This window comes from Lagopus muta, chromosome 4 (assembly GCF_023343835.1).
Source record: "Lagopus muta isolate bLagMut1 chromosome 4, bLagMut1 primary, whole genome shotgun sequence".
Classification (NCBI taxonomy): domain Eukaryota; kingdom Metazoa; phylum Chordata; class Aves; order Galliformes; family Phasianidae; genus Lagopus; species Lagopus muta.
Window position 1 is genome coordinate 16241550 of NC_064436.1, and position 15929 is coordinate 16257478.

General features: G+C 39.9%; 1 protein-coding gene across 1 annotated transcript in view; it reads right to left on the reverse strand.

Moving 5' to 3' along the window:
* SNCA (synuclein alpha) overlaps positions 1–14423 on the reverse strand; it is a 66080-nt gene extending 51657 nt beyond the window's left edge. The window contains exons 1-4 of the mRNA XM_048941539.1: positions 14237–14423; positions 12668–12813; positions 6360–6401; positions 331–476 (exon numbers count right to left, since the gene is read on the reverse strand). Coding sequence (XP_048797496.1) covers positions 331–476; positions 6360–6401; positions 12668–12788 — 309 coding nt within the window. The 5' untranslated portion in view covers positions 12789–12813; positions 14237–14423. The remainder of the gene's footprint in view (positions 1–330; positions 477–6359; positions 6402–12667; positions 12814–14236) is intronic.
* Between the last annotated feature and the right edge of the window lie 1506 nt (positions 14424–15929).

The window sequence follows — 15929 nt, forward strand, 5'->3', positions numbered from 1 at the left end:
TAAACTTTAGATTCACCTGCTTTATCTTTCAGCTCTAGAGGCTTCCTTTTCAGTCCCGAGTTAGTTGGAGAAAAAAACGTTATCTTCCCATTCAATACAATGGTAGTCCTACAGCTATTGGCCCCAACTAGAAACTACTAAGTTTACTTTAGTTCTCAAATACTGCAGGTTGTCAAAATGCAAGCTATCAACATCAGCATTTTTCTTTGTTATTCATTTGTTTAGCCCAACCCTCATGCTACCAAAACGAATCACTCAATTGGCCCCTGAATTCAGAAGTGCCACCCATCCTTTACTTCATCACCCAGAAAAAAGCATAAACAAACCAACCTGTTTAGCCAGCGGATCCTTCTTCACCAAGCCAGTGGCTGCAGCAATATTCCCTGCTCCTTCCACTGTCTTCTGGGCCACTGCCGTCACCCCTGTCACCACAGCTCCCCCAACATTGGATACCTGCTCTTTGGTCTTCTCAGCCACTAAGGATAAACAGAAGATGGAAAAACATTACAGATTTTGGAACTGGAGGTTACTGAGTTTTTCAGAGTCATATTTATCACTGGCAGCCCAATGTCATGAAAGGGCCTCAAGTGGATCTTCAGTAATGAAGATTACTTCAATTAATCTGATCACAGTGGAGCAGGAAAGGTAAAAGCAAGCCTCATCTGTGGCCCTTATTACACCCAACAGACAGTGTAATACCTAATTAGTGCACTCCACATAGCACATTTTGGAAATGCATTCAAATTATTTCAAACACCCTGCTGTATGTTACTTGGCATGGAAGACTCTTATTTTAAATCTTAGACTCAAAAGCTTTTGATTACTTCTCTTTTTTAAAGTACGTGATTAATAATCAAAGCTACTACTGCTTGACCAGAGCATTTCTAATACAGCATTTTACCTGATTTGCTGAGATTTCTGCCTCACTGCTAATCCTTCCATCCATAACATACAAACTACAAAAAGATTGAATGCCAAAAATGCCTAAGCAAACTGGATTAGTAACTAATTTCAAAGCCTTAGGGAAACAAACTCATTTAGCCTACATATACATCAGCGGCCAACGTTCTACCTTTCAGAGTATTACTGGATTCTTTCTGCTCATTCATTCCCAAGGGCTCTTTTCCCTTGCAGCAACTTGCATTCCAGTGAAACCCCTCTAAGAGTAAAGAGATGAGGTGAACTCATGCCTTCAAGTCACAGGATCAGATATTCAGAAAAAAGAGCACTTAAGAAAACAAGGGAATAGTCTTCAAGAATATCCAGCACATAGCTTCGTTACTCTAATTCTGTATTTTCTCCAATCAAAATTCCATCTGACCCATAAAATGCATTCATAACTCTTGCCGCATTCCTTATGAGCACAGGCTTGATATACAGGCTAACCTTTCAGAAATTTTTTGAAGGATATACAAATAAATGATTTTTTGCAGATAAACTCGAATTCTTTAACAGCTTACAAAAAAAATCAGCTTTATATAGCAGAGGGGATGCTGCATAGATTGCCATGATTGATATTAAGTAATGGCAAAGTCTATAAAGGTAGTAAAATCTCATACCAAGTACAATGTTTAAAGACCTGAACAATAGATATCTACTGACAAGGCAAATGATTTAATGCTTATTCTAACCAGCTTTGTGTGAGAAAAGAATATACACAATTAAAACAGTGAAGATTTCAAGGCATCCAAAGCTGCTGACAAACTCCTAACCTGTTATTTTTCCTAATAGCTTAACACTTGGTACAAAACCAGTAAGCTGGTTCTTTAGAAAAATACTGTCATTCAGAAACTAGAGCCACTGACATAAATGAAACTAACTATACACATAGCACAGATTTGTAAGCATGCTAGTAGGAAAGGTTCTTTTTTCAGTTTCTAAAGAACACAAACACTATCAACATTCCTATTACCAGAACGATTCTGTAAATAAGCTCTAACTTCATAAGCCTTCAGCTATGTAACTCTAGTGAGATGTGGAAAACAACAAAATAGGCTTCCAGTATTACATTTTTTTTTTTGCTTACACTAAGTAGTAACGAGGGACAAGCATTAAGTGCATATTAATTTATTCTGAATGCAGCAGTCATACCAACTAACAAAATTAATCTGAACACCAGGTTGTTAAATGACTTTAAGCTGTTAAGTCTTTAACAAATTGATATCTGCTTTGCATCACAGTGCTGAGAGAGTAAATTGGTTTCTGTAGAGCTCTACTGTGCTGTGGCCTGATTACTTGTGACCACCTGTGGAATAAGGGATCGTGGAATGAGATATAATAGCCACATCAAGGCTAACATTGAAATGGAAGTTCTAGTGCTGACTACAACGTTCTACCAAAAGTAGTAGTGTTGAAGGTTTTGTTTCCCCTCGTCATAGACAACTGGGTAATCAAGTTACAATATTCAGAACAATTCAAAATGAGAACTTGCTCTTTTCTATTTTGATCATCACTAGTAGGTGAAAGCCACACAATTCCTCTAAATCAGTGACATTAATTCTTACTAAATATACTTTCAAATACGTATTTCAGACAATAAGATTGCCCTAGGTACTTGAAAAATTCATTTATAAAGAAGCCATGAGTAAATTGTGGGTTTTTCAGTTGATACATTTACTCTAAGATACCTGACAATTAAAATGAATGCAACTGGAATACCAGTGACTACGAATATAAAGAAGCAACCCAAAATGAACAGTTAAATATAAGAATTAGGCAAAAAAATAGACCACAATTGATAACTGCTAAAATTGTGTCACTTCAGGAAACTGACATCTGCTAGTAGTACTGAGGCAGAGGACTTTCTGGCCTTGAGCTTTTTTTTACAAACCAGGGCTTTACTTGGACTACTAGGACAGTCTGTAAACATCCCACCTTGGATGCTGCACATTTCCATGCACTTGTTCTTGGGAGATGAGTAAGATGCACACGTTACTACACATTTAGAATCAAAGGACTATAAACATGTCAATTAAGCAGGCAAGTCAGATACACAAGCTTGTACCCCCATAAGATCAATAAGCAACACTACTTTTTCTCTGGAAGTCTTGAGAAAGGGTGACCTGACAAATAACAAGTCCGCAGCATTCCTATTCTGCAATATCTTGAAGTGGCTAAAGCTGGTAAAAATCAGGTCATACTTTAAAGCAGGAAACTCCTTAAACCTTGTTAATTTCTGGGTTTGGAAAGCCACTAACTGAAAAGGTTATTTCATTGATCAGCACTCTGAGGATTATCAGTGTCTTCACCAGAGGGTTTTACATAATCAAAAATAGGAAAACTAGCAAGACCTTGGAGCTCAAATAGTAGGAAAGAACTAACTGAAAACAGTTTCATTTGGATCTGTGATTCTATTTCACATTCAAATGTCTCTAGCCTCTTGAATCATTTCTTTTTTTTCCAGAAAATGTGTTACTGCATCTCGAGTTTCACATCAACATCCTAGCACATATTAAGATTATCAGAACTGGCAAAATCCTAGTCCTATGGGGAAAAAAAAAAAAAAGACAAGTAGTCCTTTAGAAATACCAGCATTATCACTGCAAATTTCATGTATTTAACAGATTTGATTTCTAGAATACCTTAACTAACATTTTTCAGAGCATCTTTACTTTATATCTTTGAAAAATCAATCCTGTGAATCCAAATCTGTTTTCATCTCCCCTCTTCTACCTACCAGAACAGCACCTCCTAAGTTTGTTTTATTCTATTGCTCCTCCCCTCCATGTCCAAGCAATTCCTCTGTTTTTATACTACCAAGTCCATACTGCCCCATTTTAGAAATTACGTTCTCAGGATTTTACATTAGCTCCTCTCTTCTGTCCTCTGTATGCCCTCTGTCCATTTTTCATTGTTATTCAACAGTCAAACTCCTGTCAACCAGCTGAAATGAGTCAGTATTACGCCAACTGTGGCACAGTAACCATTATTCTCAAGCTATGAGTTACTCATTCCATAAAGTGGATGAGGAACTTTGTCTAAAATTCCCAGTAATATCGTTGAACATTGTACTTATAGGCACAGCACAGAACAGATGTGTTCTCTCTCTGTTTTGATTTATAGTCTGTTATACATCACGCAGAACAAAATTTAATATATCTTCAAATCTGTCAAAAATCTGTTCTCTTAGTTTAAATTTCCTGTCTCACTATATATATTATATCTGATAAAGATGGAGGGAAAGGAATCTTCCACTAAGCTAGCCTACTACAGAAAATCATTGCTTCAACAAGTTTCTCAGAGCCCAGCTTAGTAAAAAAAAAAATTAACTGTTAACTTGCATGCAAGAGTTATCTGTTGTTCCCACATCTGTGATCAAATGGGATATACATGCCCCAAACCTTATTCTACTGCAATCCTCTATTGGTTATAGTAATTATCCTACCGAATATTTCCCTTAATTTAGGTCTAACAAGCAGAGATTTGAAGCCTCGTAACAAGAACATAAATCTATTTAGCCCACAGCTTAGTTCTGAAGGCCTGTCAGAGATGTTCTCATCAACTGTGCTCCTAAATATACACTTGGTTTACTTTTCCAACATTTGAGTTCCTGATATTTCCTGTCAAGTAAAGTCTAATAGTTTATTCTTTGCATTAATCTGTATAAGCACAGATCAGTGATAACCTGGCTGTACAAAAAGTAAAAGAAAAAAAATCCTTTCCTACTCCCATTTTCATTTGCATTGTTTTTTGTTTTTTTTTGTTTTTTGTTTTTTTTTTTAAGCAGAAAAATGCTGCACGTTTCTTGACTGAACATTTTCTTCAAATCTCCACAAGTCTAGTATTTTGCAGAATAAAATTACACATTCTACTCAATGCATTACGGTCAGCTCAAGTTCTCCTGCACTTCATATACATACAATATTTCCATTCATTCTGCCACCTACTAGTTGCTTCAAATTATTGGTTTCTGGTTTCTATTTGTATAATAAAAGATCCCTGTAAATCACTCTGAAATGCAAATTCATTCCTTTTCAGTGTAGACGTACGCATGTAAAGATACATGGCTAGCAATAACTTCAGCATTTGAAAGTACTGTTGCAACAGAGAGATTATGCAGTTAAAAATATTTCAACATCTTCCAATCCATAACAAATTCAAATGAGTTGAACAAAACTCTGAAACATGTTTCATTCCTACAAGCTATTTCCCTCCTATCTTCCCACTCAGCCAGCTCCTGGGAGACATATTGATGAGTCACAACCATCTTTTAGGAGTGAAGGGAGCGATGGGGCACACCCATACTGTTGTTGCAGTAAGACCTAATCTAAGAAGTCACTACCTGTAGTGGAGTGTTGAAAACAGTTCTCAGACAAAGATGAAGAACCAGTACAAACACCAATAACCAGGTATTAAGTTCGTGGGAATTTTTTTTTTTTTCCAGGCACAGACTGTCACAGTACAGCTATGCACTACACTATAGATACACTTAAGTACACTAGAGGCAACCAGCTTAACGGATGGATATAATCACACAGACTGCAATTAGCAGCAATGACTGCTGCAGAGCTAAGTTGACAACTACATAGGAGAAAACCCCATTTTGCATCATGGCTTTAACTGTGAATTATCAAAACGACTTTTGCACAAACTGATGGCGCCGCTGCTGGCCTTAACTGCAAACCCTCCCAGCGATTTCTCTTTTCTACCCAGCTCTTACCGTCCCTGCTGTATAAAGGAGGTTTCTTCAACATTATTTGCCTCCTTCATCAGTTGCATTAATTCCTTATCTACTATACTAGCATACACCCTGACTCCACAGCATCCTAAATCAGCAGATAAATGTCCTTCAAACTTACACCCAAGTCCTTCCCTACCGTACCTTCCCTATCACTCCCATTCAGTGTTATTTCTCTTCTCCACTCCCACCTCCAATCCCACTACTCTTCCTCCTCAAATAACAAGCAAACAGAATTGGACAAACACACCAGGCTTCCAAAAATTCTTCACAAGAAAACTAAAGCTTTTTTATTTTCAATGTCACCATGCTTGTAACTTTCCTACATAGAATATTTAGGCAATAAACAAAGAACAAAAAAGAAATAACTTTGGTATACTTCTACAAACACAAGCTATTTCCTTCTCTTTGAAATCTGGTTTCACTAGCCCTCCAGCTCACACTGGTATAGCTTGACTTTGATTCAGAATACTGCTTAGAAAATCCTCCTCACATACAATGATATTAAACTTAAATATTTCACTGTAAAACATAAAACTTTATGCAGTTTACATCAACATTTCTTTACACTTCTCAAATTTTCCACATTTTACCATCCCTCAGAAGCTTGAGCATTCAAAGAAATAAAAAAATTTAATAGAGAAAAATTTAATTAATCAAGAAATTAAGAGAATTGACTTACCTGTTGTGACACCATGAACAACTCCTTCCTTGGTCCTGGAACCTAAACAATGAACAATATTTAGTTGAAAATACTTGCTCTTACATACTGGTAAAGACAAGATGGATAAGATGGATAATAAGGTAGAATGAATAGATAGAATACATACTATTGCGCAGTTTCCAAATTAACTCAACAGAAATTCCATCTAAGGGAAAGACTGAAACTGTCAATTGAAAGCAACTATTTGAACTATAAAAATGATAATACTGCAAGCACTTCTGCAGTTAATTCCTTGTACTTACTGACTTTCTTGCCATTGTCTTAACAGTCATGTTAATTAAGTCTGCCACTCCACAAACTCATAGGGACAGCTGCACAGAAGTCATTAGGATGTTAATAGTAAGATGAAACTCATGCATGCATTTTCCAAAGATCAGACCCCAAGTTCCCAAAAGATCCTTATAACCTCTAACAACTCTTGTTCAAATCTTGGTTTCTAGGGAATTAACAAGCTTTACTGAGCCTACAGAAAGACTTAGTAGATAAATTCACTGGGAACTTTTAGAATGGCTAGATTTAGACAAAGAGCAATCTGAAAGGGAAACATGAGGTAGCAGTCAGTACTTAAACATAAAAGTGTCCACGGGGTCAAAATCAAGGCTCGCCTAATCCACTGCACTCCTTATCACAGACAAGAATAATCAACAAAGGTACTGCAAACAGAAACCTTAAGCTTGCGCAACACTGAGAAATATTATAAGACCTGCTTAAACAATTTAACTTAGCACCCTGAAGACCAAGCCGAGTTCTGGAATGCCCATGTAAAAATACCATGATGACAACTTTTTTTTACTACCAAAAAAATTATACATCATTATTTTTGTGTTCACACGTCACTCAGTATTTCAGACTTTATAATTAGTATTTGACTCACCACTTCTAATACCTATGTAATTTCAGCATATCACTATATACAAATATAAACACGAACTGATACTAGCAGAAACACATAAGATAACAGTAATCAGCAGAAATACATTAGAAGAAAGCAACTTTTCTCATAATTCTTGAAAGTAATCTAAATACACACTGGAATAACATGAAAACCTCATTCAAGCATACTGTTCACTGCTAGTGCCAATTTGTAGAGCTTACACCATGAATTTATGGCACTATTGAATTGATTACAGCATTGAAAAGGCTCTTATATATGAGCAAGAGCATTATTCCATTACAAAATTAAATAACATTGTTGCATCAAGTAAAATGACTTCCTCTTCCTTTAGACAATAAAACAAGTTAAACAGCTGAGAAACCTTCCTTTACTTTGATTTTCTCTTCCAAAATAAGCAGTTTGTTTTCTCTCAGTGAAAACATTTACTATTGGAAGAAGCATTCATTTTGGTGAATCCAAGGTGCTAATATTTAAAGACCTGTTCTAGGACTTCAATTCTCAATCTTGCATCACCACGAGCACTGAACAGTACTAAAAACACACGTGGAATTTAAGCAATGACTGGTTCTACTGTCTGGTACAAAGAGACTAAACACCATTTTAGTCTTACAGGAAATCTATTTGAACATTTAACATTAACAACTTTAACATAACTTAACTAAACAACATTAACATACTTTTAAATTCATTTGTAGACCTGACCAAAATATCATTCATCTTGCTGAAGTTACTGCCCGTAATCCGAGCCATTAGCAAATGCAAACCTGTGAATAACAAGTATGCAGTTCCCTAGAGCTGAGAAGGATGAAGGTGAGAGATAGATGGTATGACAGAATTCCCTGGGGACCTCTATAATGCACTTATCTTCAGAGGAACATCCACAGACTGATTCTTAACTCACTTAACTCTGCTATAAGCACAGCTAGTCTAGAAATGCCAGATCTTTCTGCTGCCAGATTTTTCTTCAGCAAAAGCACAACTTGCTGACCTGTACAGAACAAACATTTGTGAAAATAACCAGCTAAGCTTTAGTCCAGAACATACAGTATGCATTAGAGCTAAACATTCAACTCTCGCATACTTCAATGGAAGTAGCTGTTTCTCCAGACAGAATTACAACAGGATCTAGAAGAACATTAGGACCTGCCAGAACAGGTCTATAAATAGAACAACTGAATTTGTTAGGGCAGCTCCTGGCTGGGAATGAATGAAAGCAGTCATCCACATTGCTTCCTCCTATTAACTACCTGTCTTTCATTCTGCTATTTTCAAAACATGAATAAACCAGCTCATTATACTCAGCACAACAGTGAGAATAGATAAGTGAGAGAAGAAGTAATCTGACAATGACCTATGCCTACTTATTTTCATCAAGAGCAATAGTAGCACACAGTACAATATTTTTCCTCATTATAATAGGCATTCAAGTCACTCAGAGAAAACCAAACCCACAATTTTTGTCTTTATGTTATTATCTGAAACAACAACAGACTCTCTCCATTTCATTACATACAGTCATCACTATCAGTTTGTCAACACTCATTTCTGGGTGGTTTTGAGAGATGATTAGAACATAACAAGCAAGCCTTTACTGAGATTCAGGACACTTAGAGCTTGTTGTGAAGACACGTAAGCCCAAATCAGGGGAAGGATAAATCTTAACAATACTTGCTCCTGAGTGCTGAAGCCCACTATCCCACCAGATGGACCTCCAGCCCCTTAACTCCTGCACAAAGCTTACCTATTACCATAGGAAAACAAAAAACCTTAAGAAAGTACAGCAGAGGAATTTGGATGGTCCCGCCAAATACGTCATGACAGGACTGATCTACTCTAAGGCCAGTTGAGCACAGGGCAGTAAATTCTTCTGCCACAAACTTGTCTCCTGATAAGCTATTCCTGTGTTCTGCTATAATGTATCATGGCTAGAGAGATCAGATTGGAAACCTCCACTCCTGAGCACCGCACAGACACTCAGAAGTCAACTGAGCACAAACAGCAGCTCCCTGGTGACAACACAGAGCTCAAAGGAACCCTTTAGCAGCACATCACTGATCACATGCAAGAGCATTATCCTTAGTCACAGATCTTGGCTTCAAAGTCGTGTGGGTAAGCATTGCCACGTTTTTCTTCACTGCTTCACACCAACAGCTTTTGAAAGATACACGGAGACCCAGTTTTGAGTTTATGATATCTCAGTCCTCCCTCCTTATCAACAATCAGGTCATTCTTAAAAGGGAAAAAAAGGTCCTGATGCTGCTTCTGTAAGTCAAGATAAAACCACTGTATTTCAGTTGGTCAGCATTGAGGGACATCAGCAGAGGAACTCCGGAAAAAAAGGAAATAATAAAAACATACTACAGACTGCATTAAAGGACATTCTGAGTATTGGAAAGACAGACAAAGATCATAGAATCCTTAAGAGTTGGAAGTGACTTCTAAAGGCCATCTACTTCAACATCCCTACAATGAACAGGGTCATCTACAGATAGATCAGGTTACCCAGGATGGTAGGAGGGAAGACATATATGGAGAGGAAAAAGAACCCCATTAATCCTCCAGGAGACTCCCTCAGAGTTTTATGTTTCACACTTGAACCTAAACAGTAGCTGTTGTTAATAGATTCTCACTATGTAGAAGTACGTTACAATCTTTATCATAATAGTTAACCATTCCCTGGACAGAAAGGCACATATTTTCATTTTTTACTTCAATTACACTCCCAAATTCCTTAAGTTCTACTACCTAAATTTATCTCTTAAATGAAAGACCACAGCATCTTGGGAATCTGGACCAAACTTTTTTTTTTTTTCAATCTTACTCATTTTGTAACAGCAATGGGAGGCTGAATGCCACTGAGATGACTGCTGACACTAAAAATGATTAACATGTCCCTCCTAGCCTAATTTTGTCAGACTGTTTGCAACATGTCAGGTAGCTTTCACAAATAATCTCACTGTCTGTCTTTCCAATTTGTATCTGAAAACTCAGCTACAGAGGCAGAAAGAAATCTTTAGAATCCTTAACACACTATGCTGCTCCTTCCTTCTGATTTGAGGTTTTTTTTTTTTTAAACCACCTTCCAGATTGCAATCATTATCAGCCTACAGAATGAAGAGATTATCACATCAGTCTTTGTTATGCTGTTCAAGAGATGAGCTGCCCCTGCTATGTGCTTGGGAAGCACAGACATCGCCAGCTCAGAAATGAAGGGGTTCTGGGCAGCCTAAACATGCTGCTTAGGCAGTGAACACAGAGCTGTGACCCAGTTTCAGCCACCCTCTGCCAGAACCAAGCCCTCACAGGGGTCCCCAAACACCACTACAATTTGCTGAGCCTATTGGTTTCTGCTCTGATTTTTACTCTCCTTGTTTTAATTCTGGCTTCTCCAGTTGCAGCTGGAGAACCCAAGGAACCAATAACCCAGCAAGTTTATCACTTGGGTCCATTACCTAGTACAACATTTTGAAAACTTAACTATGGAAACCTTGGCTCACTAAACCCAAGCATACACCCAGACACATTACCTGTCAGAAATTCTGAGGAGCAACTCTAACTGAAGTGTTTTCTGCCTGCATCACTGAAACTGCATATAGGTCTTTCTTCCTGAAAAGCATTTATCTGCTGCAGGAAGGTGCTTGCTTCACATCTCTGTAGTTGTATGCACAGATCCTCATTATGGCTCAGGGCTTTGCTGACCAAGGTATTTCAGTTATGAAATAAACAGCAAGCCTGCCCTATGAAGCACAGCCTCAGCAAAAATATCTCTGAAGACAACAAACAGGAAATCTGTTGCCTTTGGGAGGATAGCTAGTTCCAGACATTATTACCATCAGGAGAAGAGCTCCAGGACAAGGATTATTTCAGCACACAACACAGGTTTCCAATACAAAGAAATCAATGACCCTAAAAGCACACTCAAGATGAACAAAAAAAATGTAGTTTTAAAATAAAGCCATATCCTTAAAATTAATTTTAATATCAAGCATGATGTGCAGTGAAAGTACAGCTATTTTGATGCTGGAAATGAGCAGATGCTCATTTTTAAATAGATTCATCTTACAACTACTTTTCAAAATGACTTCCATCTCTGTTGGCAAGAGCACCAAGCTCAGCTACAGCTCAGCAGGAGAAGAATATATTCCAAATCAGTAGTCTAAACTACATGGAGAAGAAATAATTTGTTACAGACTGGCATTAAGGGCAAGGGGATTCCCTTGCAACTGCAAAGGATTCCGCAAGGGCAGAAGGAATCCTGGAAAGACGTACAGAAATATCAGTTCTTCCATTTAAAATAAATACCTCTGGATTTGAACTCTGTTCAATTCATTACAGAAACGACCTGCTGCCAAATTATTCAAAAAAGAACAAAACTACAGAAAAGAGTCTATTTTCCTTTCTATTCTACTACCATGCAACTGAATTTCACAAAAAATATGGAATTCCTCCAGTTGAAATGACCTATTTGTATGGTCTTGGCAGTTCTTTTCCTGGACGTTTTTCACGATGGCATTTACAAGACAGTATTTTAAGGCCTGAGTTGCTCAGCGAAAATGATGATCATGCCATCTACATACCAATGTGGGATTTAAAAAGAACCTCTTCCCTGGTTCATGCAAGGTTCTTGCACAGTCTGGGTAAGTCAACTAACATCTGCTTCCCATTGTCTCCACTGCTGCTTGGAGGACTAACTACCCTAGCTCAGTGACTGTAAAGGTTCTTCTTTGAGAAGCAATGGAAAATAACTGCTGTGCAGTAAGTATAGAACATCAGGTTAATTTTGAAAGACAAGGAACGGACACCTTATCATTCAAAATGTTACTGTTGAGGATTTTTATTTAGTGAAGAAAGTAAACAAGCTCATTTCTTCACTTATCCTCATTTTATTCCAGGAAAAGCCATTGACATTTCTTACACTCAGTTCCAGAATCAACATCTCAAGTTTCTGCTTTTAAAACCCTGCTTTAGATTCAGGCATTCTACAGGACTCTGTGAAAATACTTCCCGTATAGCAAACATCTTGAATAGCACCGGCCAGTAACTTGCAATGTAAGGCCTCCTCCACCAGGCAAGCTTATCCTGTATGACACTACAAAAGCTGTCCCACGATGCAGCCACATATGGCCAGCACAACACAGTGACAACAAGCAAAACAGTGACAGTACAACACCACAAACAATCAAACACACAAACAGCAATCTTCAAAGACCCGGAGCTCAGGTGAGTTCAAGTCTCATCCTGTTTACTTTGCAGTTAACCCTCTTCTATCAACAATTACATACTTCACAAAAGAGAGAATTCAGCTCTTTCTTTCAGATGAGCAGGGCTGTCAGGGAAAACTAACAGCAGCATGACCTTGCTGCCCACCTACCCACATAGAGGACACCCTCTTTTGTCTTTCCTGCTGCTTCAGCCACTCCTTGCTTGGTTTTCTCTGCTGCTGCTACAACTCCCTCCTTTGCCTTGTTTAGTCCTTTCATGAACACATCCATGGCTGAAGAATTTCTTCACACAAAACTAGGGGAAAAAAAAAGCATGCTTTGAATAACGATTCTCAGCTTTTTTTTTTTTTGCCAGCAAAGGAAGAAAATTGCATTAAAACTGATTGAACATCAAAATATTTAAAAAATATGTTATTTACACCAACATATTATATAACTTCTATCTACATCTCTATCAGCAATACACACATAGCTGTCTGTATCCTGTAGTGCAGATAGAAAAAACAGTTAAAACCAAGCAGCTCAGTTACACAAGTCACCTTTACATCTTCTCACATGCTATCACAGATAGCAAGTCAAGCAGCATGGCAAGAGTAGTCCCTAAAAGGCCTGGGAGCTCCCACAGAAGCGTACAGAGGTCACTGACAACGCAGTTCTCATCTGAATGTGCATTCATTGAAAGGAGAAAGCCCATTCCTTGCCCATCACCATCTCCTCCAAAGGACAGTTTGTTCATCTACTATCGGCAAGATCTAATCCCATCATTTGCTGATGCTCCACCTTCTCATTCAAAGGAAAATCTTAAATACTAGCTACTTCACAAACACCTCTTCTAAATGAGAAATGTTCACTTATTGTTAGAAGAACCGCTAGCATTCCAGAAGGACTTGAGCAAACACAAAACGCTGCTTTTCAGCAACTCTTCATTTTGCGTGCAGCTCATATCACTCTGCCAGTACTTGAGTTCCCCAAAGGGATCCTGCACAAGTATCAAGTCTAAGGAAAAAAAATTACGAAAACGCAAAGCCAAGAGCATGCAATGCGAACAGCTCTGCACTACAGCTAGCAAACGAGTTCTGTGGCAGCTATACAGCCCCACGCTACAATTAAGCTACAAAGACAGTAATTAAAGCCACCAAGTCAGCATCCCTTCCACAATCCCGTCACGACAGACCCTTCCCTCTTCTCCCTCCCCCTCTCAGAAGCGGCACTGCCTGCTAGTTCCTTCCCTCCGCCAGAGGAAGGGATGTCTAGGAAGGCAGTGGGCAGCTTGCTACTAACCTGTGGCAATCAGAAGGGCAGCATCCGCGCCCCAGTGACACCGTGGGCAGCACCGAGAGCAGGTGTGGGAGCACCTGGGTGCAGCGTGGGGGAAAAAAGCAATACACGGCTACGTGGCTCTGTCCAAATAAAAGAAAGGGCACCTGTGGAGGGAGGAGAACAAACGTACAGGGCTCTCTTACAAGCAAATCGCTCTATCTATAGGGACTACCCGAGGAGAAGGGGAGGGCGACGTGAGCAGATAGCACCCAGCGGCTCCCGCACACGGCAGCCGCAGCGCCCGCTGTTTCCCCTCTCGTTCCCTTCCTCCTTCGTGCCCAAAGGAGAACGCTCGGCGGTAAAAGCACCTCTATACCCCTGCACCTGTACGCACACTCACCCCAGCGGCTGCCCAGCCCCAAGGGAGCAAAGCCCCTCACGCACTCCCCACCACTTACCGCTGGGTCCGCCGCTGCAGGAAGGCGGGGGGAGGCAAGGAAGGAGGAGGGCGAAGCGCGGAAACCTGATGGGAGCTGCCCCTTCTCAGCACATCGCTGAGTCTCCCGACACCGCCCCGACGGCAGCACGGCGGGCAGCAAGTGTGAAGGAGAGACAGGGTGAGGGGAGGGGAGGTGGGAGGAGGGACCGGGGGCGGTGGGGCGGCTCCCAGCCTTCATCCCCGGCTGGGGAGGGGGAGTGTGCTGCAGGTCGGCTATGCGTCGTGACGTGGGGGTGGGAGGTGAGGATAGGAAAAAAGCGGAGGGGAGAGGCTGAGGTCCTGGTCACCTCGTGGCACCACCTGTCCGCTGTTCGCCCCGGGGCTGAATCACCACCATACTCAGAAGCAGTGTGAGCAAGCTATTGGTAGTCAATTCAGCACACCTGTTTTGCTTCACCCACGGCTCAGAAAACGCCCCCGAGCTCTTGGTTACTTCCTATCGAAAGTCTTCAGGTTGGAGTGACTCGAGGTGAATGCTGCCGTTCTGTCAGGATTCGTGCTCCCAGCTCATTTTCAAGGATGGCAGGTGATTCTTTTACAGAAAAAAAGTCTTAACCCTGCTGCAAAAATACAATAAAATCTTTATCCAAATGAGGATGAGAAGCCCAAACTCCCACCTGTTGGACCCCTTACTGGTCTCCATTGTACAGACCAGGGCCACTGCTGCTCCCCTCTTGCTCTGTTGCACTCAAGTGACTTCTCTCCAGAAAGGGAAAGCAATCACATTTCTCTGTATTGCTGCAGAGCGTAGGCATGAGAAGCCAAATTCAGTGGGAAACAAGGTATTAGAACAGATGGACCTTCAGCATCAGTACATCAGTCAGCACGCTGTACAGATCCTGCAAAACCTTGCAGAAACAGTTTGTTCTGTCAATGCAATCCAAAGGAGAAGCAGAGCTTGGTACAGATGAGATACAGGGACATGAGCTGCACAAAGCACCTTCAATCCATCATCACGGGCAGGCAGCTGATGGGTCCCTGCTTTTATTTCCATTCTGAGCATACAGTGCAGAGTTTTTTTTTTTTCCAGGTTTCTTAATATTTATCTACTGCTTGGTAAGCTTTCTGGGGATTCACTCCACTACCAGATTTAACCAAGCAAACATTTGGTGCTAGGTTGTATTTCCTTGCATCATAAAGTGCTGTCTGAGAATACAAACCATTCCTTCTTAATTACACCCTCCAGAACATCTTTAACAGGCATCCAGGAATCGCGCTAGGAGGCAGCACATCTTATTCATCATGAGCTGCACATTTCTACTTAATGATGCAAATCTTGATGTGGTGTTTCCTTCTAGCTGTGGGGGAGAAACACAAGTGTAATATTAGACAGTAAATCCAAAGAAATAAAAGTCCTATGCTTTCTGCATAGAGACAATATTTTTCTTCCCAAATGTTACAAGCTGCCACGGTTTTATGATGTTATCAATATTCCACATTGTAACATCACATACAGCACTGGTAGTTAAAGAGTTAATGCTCCAGTTCCATGGATTGTCAATATTTCCAGGTACCTGGTTCTCAGCAGAGAAGAGCTACATATCCCATAAGACTGTCACTGTTCCATTTTGCATTTGAAGGGGAAGATACAACTGTTCCCAAGTATGAGAGGCTCCTTCTTTTACGCTCCTCTGTGCCATGTGTGCTTCCTA